Source organism: Elephantulus edwardii, unplaced genomic scaffold (assembly GCF_000299155.1).
Source record: "Elephantulus edwardii isolate Elephantulus edwardi_28Jun2011 unplaced genomic scaffold, EleEdw1.0 scaffold00029, whole genome shotgun sequence".
Taxonomy (NCBI): domain Eukaryota; kingdom Metazoa; phylum Chordata; class Mammalia; order Macroscelidea; family Macroscelididae; genus Elephantulus; species Elephantulus edwardii.
The window spans coordinates 12885870-12907310 of NW_006399779.1; the positions used below are offsets into that span (position 1 = coordinate 12885870).

Consider the following 21441-nt stretch of genomic DNA (forward strand, 5'->3'; position numbering starts at 1 on the left):
TTGTTGTTGTTGCTGTTGTTAAGTGCTGTCGAGTCGTAGCCATGAAAGACTTGAAAACTTGTATAACTTTCATTGTTTCTCCATGTTCATAGGGTTTCTGGAGGCGAGCTATTTCAGAATGTCACTCCTGCTTCCAAGCTTATTTTACTTGGAAAGCTCTACCAAACACCGTCCACCATGAATAATCATTATAAAATTTGACACATCATTGTCACAGCAACCGTGAGTTACCTCTGTACAGCAAACGGACAGACCAGTGCTATACCACTTAGAAGAATGTTTGACCAAAAACAATTAAGACCAGGCCTGAGGGCTGCAGATTAAAATCACCCACCTTTGGCTTGATAGCATAAGTAGGCACCATTTATTTACACTTGTCAATAATGGGGCTACTTCCCAGTTTTAAACCTCCATTTTAATGGCAATAGGTTCTTCATGTATGTAAACCAGCAGTTTTGTTTCTTTGCAAAGCTTTGGGCTTGTTTTATTCATGTAAAGGGAGGAAATTCTATAGAAACACAGCTCATTTGTCTTTGTATGGGCAGCATAAGTCAGATGCTTCAGTGCTATCTTCTGTTCAGAAGATGAGGATACAGGTCTGGGCAGCTTTATAAAATGTTTGAAGATCAAGACACACACCAGTCACGCTGGAACTGGATGTCGGGCAGAGGCTGTACCCAGATAGCTGAAGCATGAGACAATCACTATTCATCTATAGTAGAAAGTTCAGGAGTGCAAGCTTTAATCACCCACTTCCAGTCTTTGTTAAAACAGTGAATATTTTCTCAATCTTATGCAAAAGACTCTTGAAAAAAAAAAAGGACTTCCAACTAGGCTGCCACCCTTAAGGCCTTTCTTACACATTCTGAAGTCCAAACGACTTCTTTCCTTTGGGCCCATTTGTGGCAAGGCTTTGAGGGGAAACTTAGATTTTTCTGTTACAGCAAAACAGATACACTTTAGAATGCAAGATTGGTGGATTACAAATGGAGTTTGAGCTTCAAATTTTTAGTTATGACCTTAGATTCTCTGCATGAGAACTTGCTCTTTTTTCTCTGCTGACAGGGAATCATCAAGAGAGAGTTTGCAAAGCTAGAGGAAGGTGCCAGCTACAAGAATTCAGTCCTACCGTCCACTGTCCTCCTGATGCAAAAGAAACTTCCATTGGAAGGGAATATAAGCATTGGTAGTCTAACTGAGTTTAAGTAATAGACTTCGATTTTCTTGATTTTGAATCTGAGGTCTTTAACTGGATAGCTTCCTAACTTTTCTGGACCTCAGTTTCTCTTGTCTGTAAAACAGACACAATAATAATAGTACCCACTGCTCAGATGTCATCAGAGGTTTCATTTCATTTGGATCCACAATCACCATTTATGGTAGCAGCACTCAAGAAATAAGGATATGTGTTGCATTAGGTATATCTGCTGCCCCTTCAGGCCCTCTGTAAGGTGCCGAGAGCAAGGATGGCAGTTTAAAGACTGAGGCATGCCTGACTCAAGATGTGATGTTTTCAGTTGCTTCATATGCATGTGGAAGTTGGATAATGAATATGGAAGATGGAAGAAGAATTGAACTATGATGCTGGCAAAGATTAGTGAGTATCTCATGAGCAGTCAAAAGAACAAACAAATCTATTCTGGAGAAAGGGCAGCCAGGGAACTCCTTGGAGGTAAAGATGGTGAAATTTGGTCTCACATATTTTGAGCATGTAAGTGGCAGGTGTGTGTGGGGGTAGTCCTTGGGGGGAAAAAAAATCCTAACCTTGTCAACAACAGGTTTGAGCATCAGAAAGATCATGAAAATTGCGCAGGATAGGGCAAGGGTTTGATATGTTGTTTATAGGGTTGTTTGTGTGAGCTAGGGTCAAGTTGATGGCACCTAATATCAGTGACCACACTGCTTAGGAAGTTTGCTATGAAAAGGAAATGAATGAGGCTCATAAAGTGTATATCCCTGTGTCTGGAAGACAGTAAACATTCCTATAAGTCACCTGTTATTATCTGTGATTTTAAGACTATTTTATTCCTAGGGAAAGGAGGCCTTCCCTGTTGGGGCCGTCTGGCCAAGGAAAACCAGAACAAAGCGAGTCCAAATCTTGGCTAGAAGGAGGCAGACAGTCTGGGTCAGAGGAGGCCCCAGTTAGACAGCATTGGACCATAATTAGCATGATTTATTAGCATAGGGAGTTGGGAAAGTTTTTTGCCTGGGGCAGCACTTAAGAGAGCTGGTCAGTATACCTGGTTGCACAAGGCACTGTCAATTGCAGCTTTGTCCCGGACAGGAAAAACTTTATGAGGGAAAACCTAAAATGATAAATTGCTTCTAGGTTTCCTCCCGGAGTTGGTCGGGCCTCATCCAATAGTCTTTCTTGGCTTTCCTTCCAAGCTTGTGGAATGATTCAGATCACGCAATGGAAACCGAGAGCAGTGTAGGAAACTGGATGGAGAAAAGAGCAGGGCTGACTGGGTGTCTGATGTGATGTGGCCCCCCTGAGAGCAGAGACGGAAGGGGACAGGACAGCTGGCCTTCCTGCAGCCATGGTGGCCAGAGGCTCAGGCACGTAGGGGAGGCTGCAGATGGCTAGAGGTGAGGGTGAGGTCTCCCCCTGAGGTGTCTTGGAACGCGATTGCAGCCACAGGCCTCTCCTCAGACTTCCACGTGATTAGATCTTTCTTTATCTCATTGTGATTGAGAAATTCTGACTCTCCTCTGCACCTGCCCTCAGATGTTCATACCCAGCATGTGACTCTTGTTTAGAAAAGTCCGCAGGGGAACCGAACGCTTTTCCCTGATCTTCTGGATAATAATTCCCAAGATCAGCAGGCTTTTCCCCTTTTTTTAAACACTTTTAAAGGGCCTTTTCTTCAATGAAGCTTTGTTGGAAAAGTCACATCCGCGGAATGTCTCATAACTACTCTCCACTGGGTCTCTGAAGCTATAAATTATCACATGAGAAAATTGCCCATCTACTCCTGAGGAACAGCTGGTGGATTTGAACTGCCGACCCTTCAGTCCAACATGTTACACTCTACGACACCAGGTCTCCCGATATAATAAGAGTTGCTATATGTATCGAGCATAGTCTGTGCCAGATTTCATGCTTAAATGCTTTATATTTTCCGATGTTATCCTCAACATATTTCTATGAAGTCATCTGTTATGTTGGCCATGTTACAGTTGAGGAAACTGAGGTACACAGGGGTTATATCCCTTTTCAAGGGCACGTAGTGAACAAGTGGACAGAGCTAGGCGTGGATCATATCAGTATATACTAGCACCCATGGCCAAACATTCATCACCCTTGTGGTATCAGGTTTTGCCTCCAGGAGAAAGACGGAGGAGGCCTACCTGAGGGTGGAGGGCTGGAGTTCAACCTTTTCAGTTGTCACTCCTGCCTCCTCCTATGACGGCCCTGAACGATTTAACAGGAACACTTAGAGATATCCCAACCTAGAAACCTCTGTTGCAGGAAAAAAAGAGACAAGGCACTCCATGTGGGGGTGGTGTGGAGACGTGCGGTCGTGCACATATGAGCGCGTGTGTGGGCACACAGGTGTGCAGACGTGCAGCTTCTGGGTGGAACTCTAGGCAGCAGCAATGACGTCAGCAGACCAATGACGTGTCACGTGGCTGCCTAGTGAAAATTTGACTGGAGAACTAACCTTTGAAAATAATCATAGCCTGCAAAAATATGCAGCCACTCCACTCTGACCAATCTTCCAGTATTTCTACTTCTTTCTTTTGAAACAACTAAAAGGAAGGCCAGGAAAAGTTAATGAGATTCTAGAGTGTTTTGCAACCTGCGACTGTTTAGTGCCTAGACTGCTCTGGAACCTAGGAGAAGGCCTGCTTCAAAGAGAACTGTCTGTGTTGTTAACAGTCGGAGGACACAGGCTCAGCAAGACTTTGCTAATGCCTCTTGAAATATTTTGGACAATAGTTGGTTATTCTAAGCTGCTTAAGTATCTCTCCTTGCCCTTTGGTTAATGTGCTTTATCTGATGGGTGTGTCATTTCTTTCCCCCTTCCCATTGTATCTTGAAGTATCTCTACTGTCAAAAATTAATATTAAGTGGTTGATATTAAGTTTTAGTTCAAGGGGGCAGGAATAAATGAAGAGAGAAAAAGCTAAATTCCACACCTAATGGAAACTGCAAGGTGGGTGGGCTTCTAGCCAGAACAAAGCTCTTTGCTGAACACTTGATACTAGAGAGCTCTGGTGGCCTAGAGGTAAGTAATTGAGTTGCCAACTCAGAGGCACTTAGTTCATATTCCACCAGCTACTCAAAGGCAGAAAGATGGGCCATTTCCTCCCACGAAGTTTACAACCTCTGAAAACCCACTGGACAGTCAGCTGTCAGTTAAGTTCTGATGGAGCACACGTAACAGCAAAATATTTTATCTTTGTGAAATCAAGTTTAGTCCCCCACTTCTAGAGGGACGTCTTTTCAACTCAAGAAAGAACTACATCTTGGATATATTAGGGAAACAACAAAGCAAAAACTTATCTGCGGTCACATGGCTGCAAAGTGGCCACACCAGCCCTTGAGCTGACTCTAACAGGAAGCTTTCACTGGGGCCGACCCTGAGGTAGTGGCCCTAAGTCCAAAATGGAGTTTCCTGAGGCGAAGCTGAACCTGTCAGCAGAGGTCTTAGAGGGTACCAGTTGGCAGACACAGGGAGTTTGCAGTCCACGTCTGGAAGTGTGCCTGTTACTTCACACATCATAGATGTGCCCGGCCAGCTCTGAGAGACTGACCTGTCATGTGCAGTCTTGACCTTTAGAAGTCTTGACCTTCAGATACACATAGCTTCTTCAGAAATCTACAACAGGCAGATGGTAGGCCAAGAGCCTGACTTGTCCCTAAGAAAATGTTTGGAACCTGAAATCTCTCAGAGGAGATTTTATTTTAATTGGCCTCAAGCCTTGCTGGGAGTTTCTGCCCTCACAAGGGTTGGCTAGAATCAGAGAGGCTTCTGGAAAAAATCCTAGAAATGAACTGATCCAAACTCCTCATTACAGAAATGGAACTGTGGACACCTTGAATGGAGAAAGTGATGTTTATATCTGTAATGCTTTGTTGGAGTTTTAAACTACAGTGGCATTCCTATTGGTGATTATGTCTGTGAACCATTTTTAATGAATACTTAGGCATATTTGCTATATACCAGGTAATGTCCAAACTCTTCACTTAATTTATGTTAGTTCTTCATTTATATTAACTCATTTCATCCTCCTGATAACTCTCTGAGGTAGGCATTCTTATCAGTTTAATTTTACAGATGAGGAAACTGAGACGCCAGGGGTATCAAAGCCAGACTTTCTGCTTATATGCCTGCTTTATACCCTCAGCCCTTGACAACTACAGAACCTTCTGCTCACTGCTGGGACGTGGCAGGAGGCCAGTGGTGGAGATAATCTGTTCTTTCCGATGCTCCAACTGCCCCCCTCCCCGCCCCGCCAAAAATGGAAGAAAGAGATTTCCAGGAAGGCAGGTGTAGGTTAGAAGACACCTGACCTTTTTGATATCAGGGGAGAGATGTCAGAGAACCGGGTCCTGCTATCTTGGGACACACAGATGGAGGAGAGGGGATACTGAAGTCTTTTCTTTCTTTATATTTAGCCTCCTAACTAAATAGGGAAGGGAGGTCTGCTGGCTTAATGGGAAGGAAATGCACTGCCAACACAAAGGTATATGGTTTGAATCCACCAGCTGCTCCACGTGAGAAAGATGAGCAATCTCCTCCCATGTGGTTTACTGCCTCTGAAAACCTGTGGGAGGGTCAGCCATGGGATGGTTCTAACTCAATGATACGCAACCACCACCACCACCACCACCACCGAATAGTGAAGGGGCCCTGTAGGACAATATCTGTGCTCTTGGTTGCTAACTGAAAGGCCAGTGGTTCAAACCCTCCCGTGGTTCCTTGAGAGAACGATGTGGCAGTCTGTTCCCATAAAGGTTACAACTTTGGGAAATCTATAGGGTATTTTACTTTGTCCTACAGGGCCATTCTGAATTAGAATAGACTTGATGGGGCCCAAGTAAAACCACCAAGAAAAAGTGAGGAGAAGAGTACTCTCTCTAATATTTCTGGAAAGTGAGGTACTTCTTCGGCCCACTGAAGAATTGTGACACATATCTGCATAACTTAAGTCCAAGTGCAATATCTGGGTCCTCTCGGTGGGTGGAAGACGTCCTGTGTGTGTGTGGTTGTCCAGATAGCAGATAGTTAGGTGGGCAATGATCTCTAATCTGTCTGTGAGGCTCTTCTTGGTCATAACCACATATCCTCAGAGTTTTGGCCTCTCTTGAAACTGTTTGCCTGTGACCGGCTTGTGGACTCATGCAGGGTTAAGACTGTGAGTGGAGGATAGCTTGATTAGCCCTTGTTCCCCACCTGGGGGTTTTCACCTTTCAGGCCTAGCCATAGGCCGGTTTACCATGCTGTCCAGTCACCAGACACCATGAGGAGAGAGACCCGCAGAGGGATTCTGGGGCAAAGTTCAACTAGCCTATGGTCTTTGCACAAGGTACCATCTTCTTTCTCAGGAAGAGAGAATGATCTAGAGAGAGCAGGAAGAGAGGGGAGGGAGGCCCTGGGGACAGGAAGGTGGCTGACGGGTATTGAGCACTGGCTTTGTGTCAGGCCATAGCTCTGGTGGCCTAATGGTAAGGAACTGCACTGCAATCGCAAAGGCATGAAGTGCTCACAGGAGAAGGATGGGCAATCTCCTCCTGTGAGAGTAACTGCCTCTCAAAACCTGCTGGAGGGTCATCTCTGGGCTGGTTCCAGCCCAACGGTCCACAACAACAATGTGCATTTTCTACACTTTGACTTCATTGTCACATCCTTATCATCATGGTGCTTTAAAGATGAGAATATAGAAGTTCAGAGAACAACAATATTAGTATCTCTAAGTGGACTGCTTATTCATTCGCAGGACAACCACATAGACTGATTGTCAGGAGGACAGGTGTCAAAGTTAGCTTACCTTATCTACTGCTGATTAAACAAATACAAAATTCAAACTTAGTGCCCTTGAGTCAGAACCAACTTGTAGCTGACTCTCCAGTGTGTTTTCAGAGGTGGTAAATTGCATGGAAGGAGACTGTCCAATTTTCTCCTTCACAGCAGCTAATTGATTTGAACCACCTGCCTTTGGGTTGGCAGTGCGACTCTCTAACCAACAGGCTACGAGAGCTCCATTATTGATGAGAGAGAAATGGATTACAAGTCATAATGAGTCTGTAGGGCAGAGGGGAACTTCTCCAAAGGGTTTCCAAAGCTGTGAATCTTTACAGAAGCAGACTGCCCCATTTTTCTCCCTGAGTGGCTGGTAGGTTAGGACTGATGACCTTTTCACCAGCAGCCAAGCATCTAATTACTATGCCAGTGGGCTCCTTCAACTTGACCTAGAGCCTAACCAACCATGTGATCTTGAGGGAGTGGCTTAACCTCCCTCCACTGAAGTCTGTACCTCAGTGTCTTCATCAATAAAATGGGGCTAATCTTTGTCCTCTTGTCATGGAGCTTTGATAAGGGTGAGACGAGTACTTAGCATACATCTGGTACACAGCTCATGCTCCTTAAGTGCTAGTAATAAATCACTCACAGTGTTCCATGCTCTGGGCTAAGGGCTTTCTTCTCAGTACATGAATTAAACATCATTATAGCCCAAGCTGTTGTAGCTGATGTTGTTTAGATTCCAAATATGGTGACCTCATGGTTCAAAGTAATATTACTTCATGGGATTTTTAAGGCTGTGACCTTTCAAAAATAGACTATTATGCCTCTCTGTTGAGGCACATCTGGGTTGAGTGCTTAACAATTTTCATCATCTAGTGGCCCAGTGGTAAGAAACTGCAGTGCAATCCCAAAGGCAAGTGGTTCAAATCCGCCAGCTCCTCCCTGGGAGAGGGATGAACAATCTCTTCCTGTGTGATTTACCGCCTCTGAAAACCTGCTGGGAGGTCAGCTATGGGTCTGTTCCAGCTCAGTGGTGCACACCACCACCAACAGGGACCTTGAAAGATTGGCATATTATCTCATTTCACCTCTTAGTAAAATGAGGCTCTGAGAGCTTAGCAAAGTGGCCTGAGACCCCAAAGAGGTTGGCAGGAGGGTTCTGTGCTGGCCCTTCTGCAGAGGCTGCCCTCTCACTGGCTCAACCCTGCCAAGAGTTTATCCGAAACACTGAGGAACAGCTGCGCTTTGCAGAGCCTGCCTTGTCTGAGTGAGGCCAGCACCCCCACCTGCCTGGGCTCGTCCCAGCTCTCCTCAGAGGGCCTTCGCTGGACGGACGCACCTGTTTGATGTTCAAAGGTAGGGTAATACTCTTCGTTGCTGAACAGATCTGTCCACGACATCAGGGGGTCGCAGAAGGAGGCGCTGGGCAGGAAGGTGCTGTGTGTCACTGAGTCCAACATCACCCTGCATAGCAAAAAAAGAGGCCGTTAGGAAGCTCAGGGCGATGGACTCCCAGAAACCAACACTGAGAAGAACTTTCTGCAGCACAATCCTTAGCTGTTCATAAGCACCCAGACCACTGTCATTGAGTCAATTCTGACTTCAAGTGACACTCAGGGTTTTTATGGCAGGAGGCTGTCTGTTTTCCTTTCTTGGAGAAACAAGTAGGTTTGAACCACTGACGTTCTGCATGTAAACACCATCAAGGTTTCTTTTCATAAAACAGCAAAACACATAGGAACCAGGCTTCCTTCTCCGTGCTGTCCATGTGTGACTTCACTGAATCTTTGCCACATCCTGTGAGCTGTGCACTCTACATTCACTTTAGAGATGAGAGGACTGAGGCCCAGAGCAATTAAGACACACTGGCCTCAGTACATAGCTTGGAAGTGGCAGATCTGGGATGTAAGGCCCAAGCCTCCCACTACTTATACATATTCACACATATTGCGTCTTTCATTTTCAATCACACCTGACCACTGAACTCCGGCTTATAATGTCTAACAATGTGATTTGGAAAGCAGATACGAATTATTATTTATTGAAAACTCTTATTCACAATTCTAAAATCAGAAAGCTAAAAAACAGGGGGGGGGGAGAAAGAGACAGATACACAGAGAAACAGAGAGATAAAGAGAGAGACACATGGGGGGGGAGAGAAACAGAGACAGAGAGAAACATGCACACAGAGAGAAAAAGAGACACAGATAGAATGTGTTTGGTACAAATTTATTGCCCAGGGAAAAAAAGTAAGTCTTGAATTCAGATGAGGCTAAATACAATTTTATCTGTTCCGTTTAATGATTAGTCACAGGACACATCACAGAAACATTAATGTGTTGGATCTGTCCTAGATTCTGTGAGTATATTCTGGGTTCTGTGGCATGTTTACACGGTGCCTGTCACTCTCCTCATTCCTGAAGAATTCTGAGCTTTGTAACATATTTGAGTGTAAGGTTTTGGATAAGAGAGAGAACTTATGAGAACAAAATTAATTGCACACTATTTTGGGATCCAAACCAATTACTTGAGCACTTTATGTTCACTATTCCCAGTCTTCTGAGAACAGCAGTTCTGAGACAGGCACTGTGTGGTCTTGTTTTACAAGGTGCGGAGGTGCCCAGATTCCACGTAACAGCCGTCCAATCTCCCTGGTGAATGGTAGGGTTTGAGTGGCAGCTGAGGTTTTTCTGTTTTCAGAGTCTATGATTCTTATCATTTCCTGAACTCACTGGCAAAGGGAAAACATCAGGGCAAGATGTCAGGCAGGGAAAGGAAAGAGGACAGAAGAGATTGGAACCCATACTCATTCTGGCCCATACCTATTTCATTGCCAAACAACTTCTTTGCTATTTCTCCTATTTACTTAATTTTGAAAACAATTAGCCTGTGTTTTGTGGGCTGAAAAATATGTTCATTCCATTTATTTCTTTTGAGTCTTACAGTAATATATCAAGATTGCTCTTGTTGCTGTTGTGTGCTGTTGAATCAGAACCGATCCATAGCTGACCCTCCTCCAGGGGATGTCTAGATCTCCGTTTTGCAAAAACCAAATAGGGCTATGATGTCTCGAGATCAGACAGCTAGTAAGCATCAGAGAAAAGATGAGAATGTGGGTCACTCACTCACTCACTGTGCCGGAGTCAGAACCCACTTATCTCTTCCTTCTATTGTGTTTCTGAGGCTGTAAATAGCACGGGAGGAGATTGCCCATTTCCCCCCCATGGAGATGCTAGCGGGTTTGAACCCCCAGAGAGGCCTTTGGGTTAGCAGTGCATATCCTATGAACTAACCATCAATGCCTGTAAGAATTTGGGTGTTGGAATTACTAGAAAATGTAATCATTTGGCTAGTTGATTCCAAACCATGCCAACCCTTTGCGTATCAGAGTAGAACTGTGCTCTGCAGAATTTTCAGTGGCTGGTTTTTCAGAAATGGAAGTAGATTTCTTTTGAGGAGCTTCTGGGTAAGCTTAAGCCCATTAGACATTTGCACCACCCAGAGACTCCAGACTGAGGATGATAAAAGCATGGGATTCTAAGATAGTCAGGAGGCATTTGCTTATCATGTTGATAAGGTTCATCTAAATCACACACTATAAAGGGAACTCTGGTGGCCTAGTGGCAAGAAGCTGTACTGCAATCCCAGATGTGCCTGGTTCGAATCCACCAGATTCTCTGTTGGAGAAGGAGGGACAATCTCCTCCTGTACCAGTCAGATCCGACTGGTACAATGCACAAAAAATAATAAAATTAAAAAAAAATCACATACTATAAAGCTTTGTTCTTCCCTTAACATATACTTTTAGAAAAGCAATTACATTTTTGCTTTAACGTAAATGTTGTTGTTGTTATGTGCTTGTGACTCATAGTGACCCTATGTACCACAGCCCTAAACCCTGCTCTGTCCTGTGCCAATCTCATTGTCTCTGGCAGACCTATCCTTATTACCCCAGTCATGGAATCAATCCATTTCATTGAAGGTTTTCCTCTCTTGAACTGTCCCTCCACCCTCCCAAGCATGACTTCCCTCTCCAAGGACTGGCCCCTCCTTGCAACATGTCCAAAGTATGTCAAATAAAGCTTCAGAATCCTTGCCTCCAAGGAGTAGCCTGGCTTCACCCTCTCCAGAATGAACACTTATTGAAAAGGACACTATGATACTATTGTAAATGAAAAGTATTCTTCTAACATGCATAAAATAAACACATAAGAATTTAAACATTTTAACAAATGGTGCTGGCAAAATTGGAAACTATCTGTAAAAAACTCAAGCAAGATCCACACCTCACTCCATATACTGAAACCAACTCAAAATGGGTCATGGACCTAGGACTAAAACCAAGGACTATAAACTTCATTAAAGAAAAGCTTGGAAGAACTCTAGAAGTCCTAATGCTCAACATAAATAGTCCTGAAAAATCTACAACCAGGAAAGGATAAAATAGATGAATGGGACCTTCTAAGAATCAAATCCCTATATACATCCAAAAACTCCAACAGGGTAAAAAAGGAAGCCACAGACTGAGAAAAAAAAAAAACCTGGTTAATGACATGCCAGACAAGTGATCTATAATGTATAAAATGCTTGAGCACCACAACAAGTTAAAGGTAAATAATCCAATTGAAAAATGGGCACAGGATATGAATAGACACTTCACCAAAGAAGACATTTAGATGACCAAAAAACATATGAAGAAATGTTCAAAATCCCTAGCTCTAAGAGAGATGCAAATCAAAACAACTATGAGATATCCTCTCACCCCAGTAAGAATAGCACAATTTAACAGAACAGCAAACACCAAATACTGGCGAGGTTGTGGAGAAACTGGAATTCTTATTCACTGTTGGTGAGAGTGTAAAATGATACAACCACTATGGAAGGCAGTATGGCACTTTCTCAAAAAGTTGCAAATAGAAATACCATTTGGCCCAGCAATTCCACTACTGGGAACATACCCTAAAGAAATCATAACCACCACTCAAGCAGATATATGGACACCTATTTTTATTGCTTCTTTGTTCACAATATTAAAGAGTTGTAAATAACCCAAGTGCCCATCAATAAATGAATGAATAGAGCAGCTCTGGTATATTCACACAATGGAATACTATGCAGCACTGAAAAACAAGGAACTCATGAAATATTATACTAAATGAGTGACCCTGGAGGATATTATTCTGAGTGAAATATCTCAGTCACAAGAGGACAAATATTGTATAGTGCCACTGTTGTAAAATGGGACTGACGTCTGGCTTGAGAGGAGACTGAGAAAGAGGCGATAAATAATGTAAACAGCATTGCAAAAGGTGAGTGAGAGACTGTTTAAAAGGGATATGTGATTAGTTATTATTGTCATGACGTAAGTCCAGAATGAAGGCTGCACAGTGGAGTGGACTTGGGGGGAGGGATTGTATAACAATGAAATAATTTTCCTTTCACTTTTCAAAGAGAAGAACATATTGGGGGGGAGGGGTGGGCAGGGAGATAAGTGCAACAATGAGTGAATGGAAACCCGAAGTCTCTGTAAACATTCATTAAAATGAATTTTAAAAAAAAAAGAGTATAGGAAAAAAGAATTTACACAAAACTTGTTTAATACATGTTTCATCTAAATCAAGGTTCATCAAACTACAACCTATGGGCCAAATCTGTTTTATGTGCAGTCCCAAGTTAAAAACAATTTTAAACTTTTAATCATTACGTTTCTGCAGATTTGAATGCACCAAGATGGGCAATATCCTGTGAGATTGACAGCCTCAGAAATCTTCTGAAGCTATGAAACTATGAGTAGGTTCCAAGTTGAAGGCAACGAATGTGAGTGATTATCTATCTATCTATTTATCATCTATTATCTATCTATCTATCTAAAAATTAGCAAGCTTGGCAGAGTAGCCCATAGGGAGTTGCACTGCTAACGGAAAGGCCACACCACTCTGGTGATTTGAATACACCAACTGTTCTTGGGATAAAGATGAGCAATCACTTCCTATGCAATCTCATGCAATTTATAGCCTCAGGAACCCAGTGCAGGTTTGCTAGGAGTTCATCCCGCTGGATGACAATTATATATATACTTGCTATGTGTCAGAAAGCTGGAAAATGACTAAGAATGATAGACGAAGAATTGATGCCTTCGAGCTGTGGTGCTGGAGAAGAGTATTGAATACACCATGGACTTCTGGGAGAACACACAGGTTCATCCTGGAGAGGGTGGAACCAGGGTGCTCCTTGGAGGCAAGGATTCTGAAGCTTCGTCTGACATTCTTTGGACATGTTGCAAGGAGGGACCAGTCTTTTGAGAGGGATGTCATACTTGGGAGGGTGGAGGGACAGCACCAGAGAGGAAGATACTCAATGAGATGGATTGAATCAGTGACCGGGGTAATGGAGGTAGGTGTGTCAGAGACAATAAGATTGGCACAGGATAGAGCAGGGTTTAGGGCTGTTGTACATAGGGTTGCTATGAGTTTCAGTCAGCTTGATGGCACAAAACAACTATATATAAATACATACATATATATAATGAGTATACACACACACACACACACACACACACACACACACACACTCATCTTTTTCCCATAGAACAGTGGGTGAATTTGAACCCCTTTGGGTTGGCAACCCCTTACTCTAAGCCACCAGAGTGTGTGTGTGTGTGTGTATATGTATATATGCATCCTTGATTTTTGCCTTTTAATTCACAAGTACCAAACATTCACTGTCTGGACTTTTAAAGAAAAAGTTTCCAGTTCTTAACCAGGTTCATCGTGAGTACCATCAGTGGTGTGGGTGCTATATGCTGGGAGAAGCTGAGTCCACCCTCACACCTGCTATTTTACAGCTGAGGAAGCGAAGGCCCGAGGAACTTGTGTAACTTTCTCAGGGTCCCATAGACAGTAGACCGCAGAGCTAAGGGACAGCGAACAAGCCGCCATCGAGCCAGCTCTGACGGTGGTCACCCTGTGTGTGTCAGGGTAGACTCATGCTCCAGGTGGTTTTCAATGGCTGCTTTTTGAAAACAGATCGCCAGGCCTTTTCCACGCCATTTGGTTAGCAGTTGAATCATATTAACTGTGCACATTCTGAGACTCTTGGCCCATGTGCTTCCCTTCTTAAAAACACTGCCAGTCACATCTACCCACAGACCTGTTACAGACAAGTTAGTGATCAAATGACATCAATACTAACAGTGGCCAAGATTGTGTGATTTGAGAATCAAAGACCAATGTCTTTGGTTAACTGATGTCATTGGGGTGTTTGTGAATCCATAATGGTCCTTGAAGGTATGTTTTCACCATCAACCTCCTCACCAGGCCTGCATTAAAAGTGCACCCCCAACATAGCTACACATCCAAATTTGAATCCTCAAAATTATTCATTCTTCCTGAGCTATTCTCTGAGAATTACCAGACTTCAGTAGCAAATCTCCTTCCTGAAACCCTGAGAGGGTTAACACCCAGCAGGTTATCATGGTCTTGGATCTCCCCTGGGAGCTGGGAGCGGTATCAGCCAGAGGTCAGGGCTGCCTAGGTCTGGATGCTGATTTTCCCACAGATCGGAAGGTTTTATATCCCAAGCAGGAGGTGAGATGACGAGGGATGTGGGCTGGCAGTGATGAGGGAGGGAAGGGCCCCTGGAGCCCACAGCGACTTCTGCTTCCTAGACCAGACTACTGAGAAGCTCTTCTAAGAGTCAATATGTCCCTGGTCCTTCTCTGAATCAGAAGGCTCAGAAAATCTAGGAAGAAGATGGTAGGTTTTCTGACACAACTTTCCTTTGATGGTCTTAGAAAAATGAGATGTAGATCCCAAAGGGAAGAAAACAGGAGAGCCTTCCCACATCTTTAGTGTCAACAAAAGTCTCCAAAATGGGCAATTTGACAGGAATGAGCTCTCCTCATTGGTGCCTGCCTGACAGCAGCTCTGGAAACCCTTTGATAAACAGAATCTGATCATATAAAAATGAGCACCAGCTTTGAGCAGCAGGGTCTTTTCCTTCCTTGTGGGTTATTTTCTTCTCTCTAGACACCCCTGCCCTCCACTAGACCTGCAATCTCCCCAGTGCCCTCCTGAACACCGGATCTGATTCCCTTTGGTAATTCCTTCTACGGCAAATTATATCCATTAAGTTTTCTTAAAGGGCTTTCTAGGGTGTACAACGGGTTAGTTCCCATCTGTAATTATTTCTTGTTCTTTGGAAAATGTCTTTTATAAAATCCAAGGGCTTCTTTTCTTCAGCTGCTATTGCAGCAGAAGGGGATATTATTCACTTGGGGCTCCCCACAAAAGACGTCGGCCACTTAACCAGAATATAGGAGGCCAGAGGACTGAGGAATAAAGTCAGCTCTCTGAGCCGCAGTTTCTATTCTTTAGACTCTTAAAGGTCTTTGCAATAATTGACATTTTAGCTCTTAAAGATTTCTTTAATGCAGACTGAGCAGGATACGTGGTGGAAAGCTGCTGTTTGGGGCTCCCCCTTTTTGAGGTGATTTATAACCTCGCGATATGAAGGCACTGGCTTAAAGTTAAGCCATGCATTATTACTAGAATCAGTACTATCAAGAAGAGGGCAAAAATTGGTCCTGGGGAAGAATAAAATCTTAGATATTACATGGGTCATGGCACATCAATGGCCATATTGTAATATTTGTGGCATTAATAGGGGAACTCTGGTGGCATAGGTCATAGGGAGATGTGCTGCTAACGCAAAGGCAACACCCCTCTAGTGGTTCGAATCCCCCAGCAGTCCTGAGAGAGGAAGATGGGCAAACTCCTTCCATGCAATTTACAGCTTCAGAAATCTGCTGGAGGGTCAGCTATGGATCAGTTCTGACTCCATGGCGATGAAATGGTGTTAACATTTTGAAGAGAAGGATAATTAGAACAAAATATCCAAACAGTTTTCTTAAACAAAACAAACTAGCTGCCATGCAGTTGATTTCAATGATGGCAGCCTCAGGTGTATCAGAGTTCTCAGTGGCTGCAATCCTTTAGATGTGGATCACCACGGCTTTCTTGTGAGGCACTTCTGGGTACATAGAAACCACCAATCTTTTGGTTAGTGGCTGAGCCCTTACGTGTTTAGGCCACCCGGGGACTCTAAAAACTGGAGAAGTGCAGGGTCAGACAAAAGGCAGCAGCAGGACATGAAGGGGACATCCAGCCAAGGTCCTGGGCCTGAGGCCCTAGTCACACTTTTCAGTGTTCATTGAGGCTCCAGTGGTGCCCACAGAATTGCACTGACTACCAGAGACTGTACCTTCTCTGGTGGTTTCAATCCATCAGGGGATCCGGTAGAGAAAAGTAATCGCCTCCTGTGAGATTTTACAGCCTCTAAGACCCGCTGGAGGCTCAGCTATGCATTGGTTCCAACTTCACGGGAATGTATTTACTTGGCTTGTCGTCATGGGAAGAGCCCTGGGCTGGGTGTCATTAGTTCTGACTTGTGTACGTCTCCCAGCCTCAGTTTTTTCAGGTACTAGGAGACAACACTGACCGGATGGACTAGACGGTCATCCCATGGGCTGGGATCTCACATACACTCACACACACACACACACACACACACACACACACACAGAGAGAGAGAGAGAGAGAGAGAGAGAGAGAGAAGTTCTTGTTACAGATATGGACAAGTGTGTTCACCAAACCGGAGTGAAAAAAAAAAAAATCCAGTCGCTAAACATGCAAAAGGCGCTCTGGTGGTTTAGTGGTAGGGGTTGTGGTGCCAACCCAAACGCCTACTGTTCAAATCCACCAGCTGCTCCACAGGAGAAAGATAGACAATCTCCTCCCGTGTGATTTACTGTCTCTGAAAACCCCCTGGAGGGTCAGCTGTGCATCGGTTCTGGTTTGACAGTACTTAACAACAATAGCAAACACACACAGATTAAACTTCCAGCTTTGGAAAAATCTCCCCGGTTCCCTTGTTTCTTCCATCCTATGTCAATTACCCTCTATTCCATAGGGTGGGAGAGTTTGGGGAGAGCGGTGGTCTCTGGGCATTCTTTGCTTGGGCTAGCCAGGCCGACTAAACACTCTGGACCTTTGCTCACTGTCCATCAACATGGCTATTGGGATCATTCCTCTCCCCCTGCACAACCCCCCCCCAGTGTAGCTAGCTTTCCAGCTCCCTATAGTACATAACAACAACAAGTAGGAAAGGATCACATATGATTAACATAATGAGGAGGAATCTGGTGGGTTCCGTCCATGAGAAAGACTGGCTGCAGATACCTTTTGGGAGCGTGACAGCGATGGCATGGACAGCTGAGGTCTCCGGAGGCCTCCGGTGGCTTCGTCACCCCACTCAGAGCCAGCTCACCCACCGAGCGTGCACCAGGAGGCGTCCCCCCGGTCAGAGGGGCAGGCCCATGGGCTTCTTGCACCCACAGGAGTCAGAAGCAGCAGTCCCAGGTGCACTGCCCATGGCCCGAGTAAGGAAGTATCTGCTCAGCCTTCCAGACAGAAGGGAAGGAGCAAAGCACCCAGCCTTGGCCAGTTTACCAGAGGAGGAAAATTCCTGCCTGACCCTGGCGGGGATCATCAACTTCACTCTGGGCATGTGACCAAAAATCCACCTAATGAAGCATCTACACATTGGCTGTTCATGCACCAAAACATCACCGGTCAGAACAAGATGGTGAGGTTGCAGACCATGGAAAAAGGGGCCAAGAAAGTCCGTCCAGGGCCTCCCAGGCCAGCAGTCCTGGGAGAAGACATCCTGCTGCCCCAACACTGGAGTGTCCATGTGGTCCCGAGCCATGTAGGCAGGACAGGGTCTGTTCCTTTCCCTTTGGATCTCTTTAAGAAGGAGTACTGGGGAAAGCCCACGGCAGCATTTCAACACTTGTTGTTAAAGGATTGTGGGTTGGGCGCTCAAGTGTTTGTCCTTCTGAGAGAAACCAAGGCCGCTGTGGGAACAGCCTCACTGAGGCCTTGTCAAGCGAGTCCTCTTTTTCTCCAAGCTTGCTCTGGGAGTCCTGTTCATTTGTTTGTGTTTAGCTGTTTTTTCCTGAAGGAGCCACAAAGCCTTGGAGAGGGTGCGCCATCGAGAGCTCCTCGTGGGCTTGGGCTCTGGAATCCAACCCAAACTCACTGCCGTTGAATTGGAATCAACCTGCAGCAGACCCTCTACCGGGTTTCTGAAGCTATAAATCTCATGAGAGGAGATTGCCCACCTTTTCCTTGTGGAGTTGCTGGTGGATTTGAACCATCAGAAAGGGGCTCGCTTTAGGTTAGCACCACAACTCCCTATGGACTAGGCCACCAGAGCTCCCGGATTGGAACTAGATTAGACACACACAGACTAAACTCAATCCCAACTCACAGTGACCCTACAGGACAGTGTAGAACTAACTGCTCTGTAAGGTTCTAGAGATTGTGACCTTTACAGAAGCACACTGCCACCTCTTTGTCCCATGGAGTGGCCAGTGGGCTTAAAAGGCTGTCCTTTCTGTTAGCGGCTGGGAGCTTCATCACCGGACCACTTGGGCTCCTTCCAGATTATACACCACATGCACCGACATCAAATCCATCTCGACTCACGGGACCCACTAGGAGAGAGCAGATCTGCCCCAGGTTTTCGAGGCTGTACATCGTCACAGGAGCAGATGGCTTCACCTTGCTTCTGTGGAGTGGCTGGCGGGTTACAATCACTAACCTTTTGATTAAAAACTGAACACTTAACCACTGCACCACCAGCACTCTAGATTATACACACATATGCACATTCTACTCATATTATTTCCATTGAGTCAGGTCTGACTCAGAGACCCTTGAGGGCAAAGGAAAATTGCCCAAAGTGTTTCCGAGGCTGTAAATTTTTATGGACACTGATCTCATCCTTCTTCTATGGAGTGGCTAGTGGCTGTTGAATTCAAACGATCAGCTCTTTCATTAAACGCTGAGCAGTTAAACATGATATCCCCTGAGCTGTATATTAGACACCCCCTACCCCTTAAAAACACTGCCATGAAGTCAAGCCTGACAGAGACCTGTAAGACAGAGTAGAACTGTACCATGGGCTCTGGAGGCCATTGATCACTTTTCTCCCATTATGCAATGGCCGGGAGATTGGGGCCAAAGACCTTTTGCTCAGCAGCCAGGCACTTACTCACTGTGCCACCAGGCATCTTTCTACCCATGAAGCAAGTGACACGGGGCAAATCTTTTGCTGTTAAGCCTGTGGAAATGCTGTTGATTTTATTCTGCTCACAAGATACGGCCTATAACATTCACAATCCTCTCTAAGGTTCAGTTTTCTCATCTGTAAGGTGGGAATTTTTAAAGCACAGTTCTCAGGACATCCTGATGGTTCAATATAATTAGGCACTATGTGCAAAGGACAGGGCACACCATATGCTAATTCGTGTCCCAGAAAAGGGGGGGGGAATCCCCACAACAAACAAACCCCAGTCATCGGCAATTTATACAACACTGGTGAGATAAGGTCTTCACAATGTGGGAACTCCTGAAGGAATACCTTGAATCATGAAAAACTTTCTCACAGAAAATATGAGGACAAAATAATTAAGCTGTTACTCAAAGGGGCAACGATCCCCTCCCTGGGTTTACTACAGACTGAAATACTAAGCCGCCTCCTTAATAACTTAATCTTTCTGGACCTCAGGTTCCTCATCCGCAAAATGAAGAGATTACACCCAATGATCCCTGATACCCTTTCCAGGGCTTGTAAAATTACCACTGCGTCCTAATGTGGGGTCCGAAGGGAGCACGTGCTACCGCTTGCTGCCAGCAGGGGGCGAACCCCTGGGAACCCCTTGCCCTGCAGCAGTCAGACAAGAAAACAGTGGACACCCCTAACTAGCGCTTTATTGCAAGGGTTCTAGTCCGAGGTTGCGTGCGAGGGCAAAAAGGAGTTTCTTTTAAGCTATTCTGTACACATGAATTCCTGGGGCGGGGGGGGGGGGAAATGCCTTAACCTATATGGCAGCTCTATGCTCTGTACCAAACGGATACCAACACAAGCGACTGCAAAAGAAGGAGTTAATCCAGGGAGTGATTGATGGGTGTTCATTTAAGTAGATTTTTAAAAATGTGGGTGCAGAATCCAGCTTCCTGTCCTCAGGCAGGCTGGAAGGACAGAGCGCCTGCACGCATTCGCTTCCAGCACTCCCCCTGCTTCGGTCAAGCGGCCCTCAAGGAGTGGGGACTGGTGAGCACGGGGGTGGGTGGCTACAGCAGCCTGAGAAGACGAGAAATGTTTCTCCCAGGCAAGCATTAAATCCAAGACAGACAGCTCCCCGGAGGCCAGTGCCTGAAGGAAGCAGAGGAAGGGCTGTGGTTCTGCAGCTGGGGACAGACCAGACACTCAGCCCCAAGGCCCAGCCTGAGCCTCTGGGCCCAGACACCCCGAAAATCCATCCAAAAGAGCAAAGTAAAGGGGCTTACGTGAGGACAGCGGTGGCTAGGTCCAAAGAGGAGGCTCTCAAGGCAAGAGAAGGCAGGCGCTCCCCGCAGCACCGGCTACAGTGGAAATAAAGGCACCTGTAGCCTTGTGATATAAGTAACACCTACAGACAGGTCCGTTTGGTTTTTCAGGTTTATGCACAGCCCCTTTGATGACGGTGACATACAGTGTGGCACAGCTCCTAGGAGGGGGGGAATGGCGCTCCCTTGCAGAAAGTTTACCTTTATCCTGCTTTGTGCCTTGTTCACCACCCCTGGCCCAAGGAGCTCAGTAAACAAGTCCGGGAATGTTTGCCCCTGGGAGTTTTGCGGGGTTGTGCGTTTGCTAGGGAAATGTTCTGGGCGCTGCTGCAAGGAGTAATTTGGAAATCTGACCCTCCCTCCTGCTCGTCTCTGCTCCCTCCTGAGCTGGCCAGGTTCTGCCCTCTCATCTATCATGTCATTGCCCCTCTTTCCCTGTGTCCAGGAGGACAGGCAGTATCGGACAGTGGTTAGAACCTGAGTTTTGCAGCTAGATAGATGGCTTTGCATTCTGATCCCTGGCCTGGCGTTTTTCACACTGTGTCAAATTGCACGAATAGGTTATCTGAACCTCACTGGCTGAATAGAAATGAGAGTGCTCCTTTACGTGGTTGACAGATAATGTGCTTGACTGCTAACTGAAAAGTTGGAGGTTCAAGTCTGCCCAGAGGTGCATTGGAAGAAAGGCCTGGTGATTTACTTCTGGGGAAAAGAATAAGCCATTTGAAAACAGTATAAAGCTACTACCACTCTGACACACATAGTGTAACAAATTCCAGGCACCAGAGGGCACCTGGCTTATGCATGGCCAGCATCTGGGAGACGCCGTTGGCTGTTGTGATGACAAGGTTTTATAATTGATAGAAGATATAAATCCAAACTTCTTGCAACCCTCCTCCTTCTGACCAGGTGAAGGGAACCTGTAAAGCACTGACTGTGAGCACAGCACACATTAACCTGACTTCTAATGTCTTTGCATGTAAGGAGCTGCCCAGTATTTCTCTCTCTTGTCC

General features: G+C 45.3%; 1 protein-coding gene across 2 annotated transcripts in view; it reads right to left on the reverse strand.

Annotated features, from left to right (window-relative positions):
- The window catches only part of ELF5 (E74-like factor 5 (ets domain transcription factor)), a 42333-nt gene extending 21813 nt beyond the window's left edge, over positions 1 to 20520 (reverse strand). The window contains exons 1-2 of one of the 2 annotated variants that reach the window (XM_006883747.1): positions 20390 to 20503; positions 8314 to 8438 (exon numbers count right to left, since the gene is read on the reverse strand). In XM_006883747.1, the coding sequence (XP_006883809.1) occupies positions 8314 to 8434 (121 nt within the window). In that variant the 5' untranslated portion in view covers positions 8435 to 8438; positions 20390 to 20503. Of the gene's footprint in view, positions 1 to 8313; positions 8439 to 20389 lie in introns of both variants that reach the window. The other variant, XM_006883748.1, reaches the window with a different exon arrangement.
- Positions 20521 to 21441: the final 921 nt, after the last annotated feature.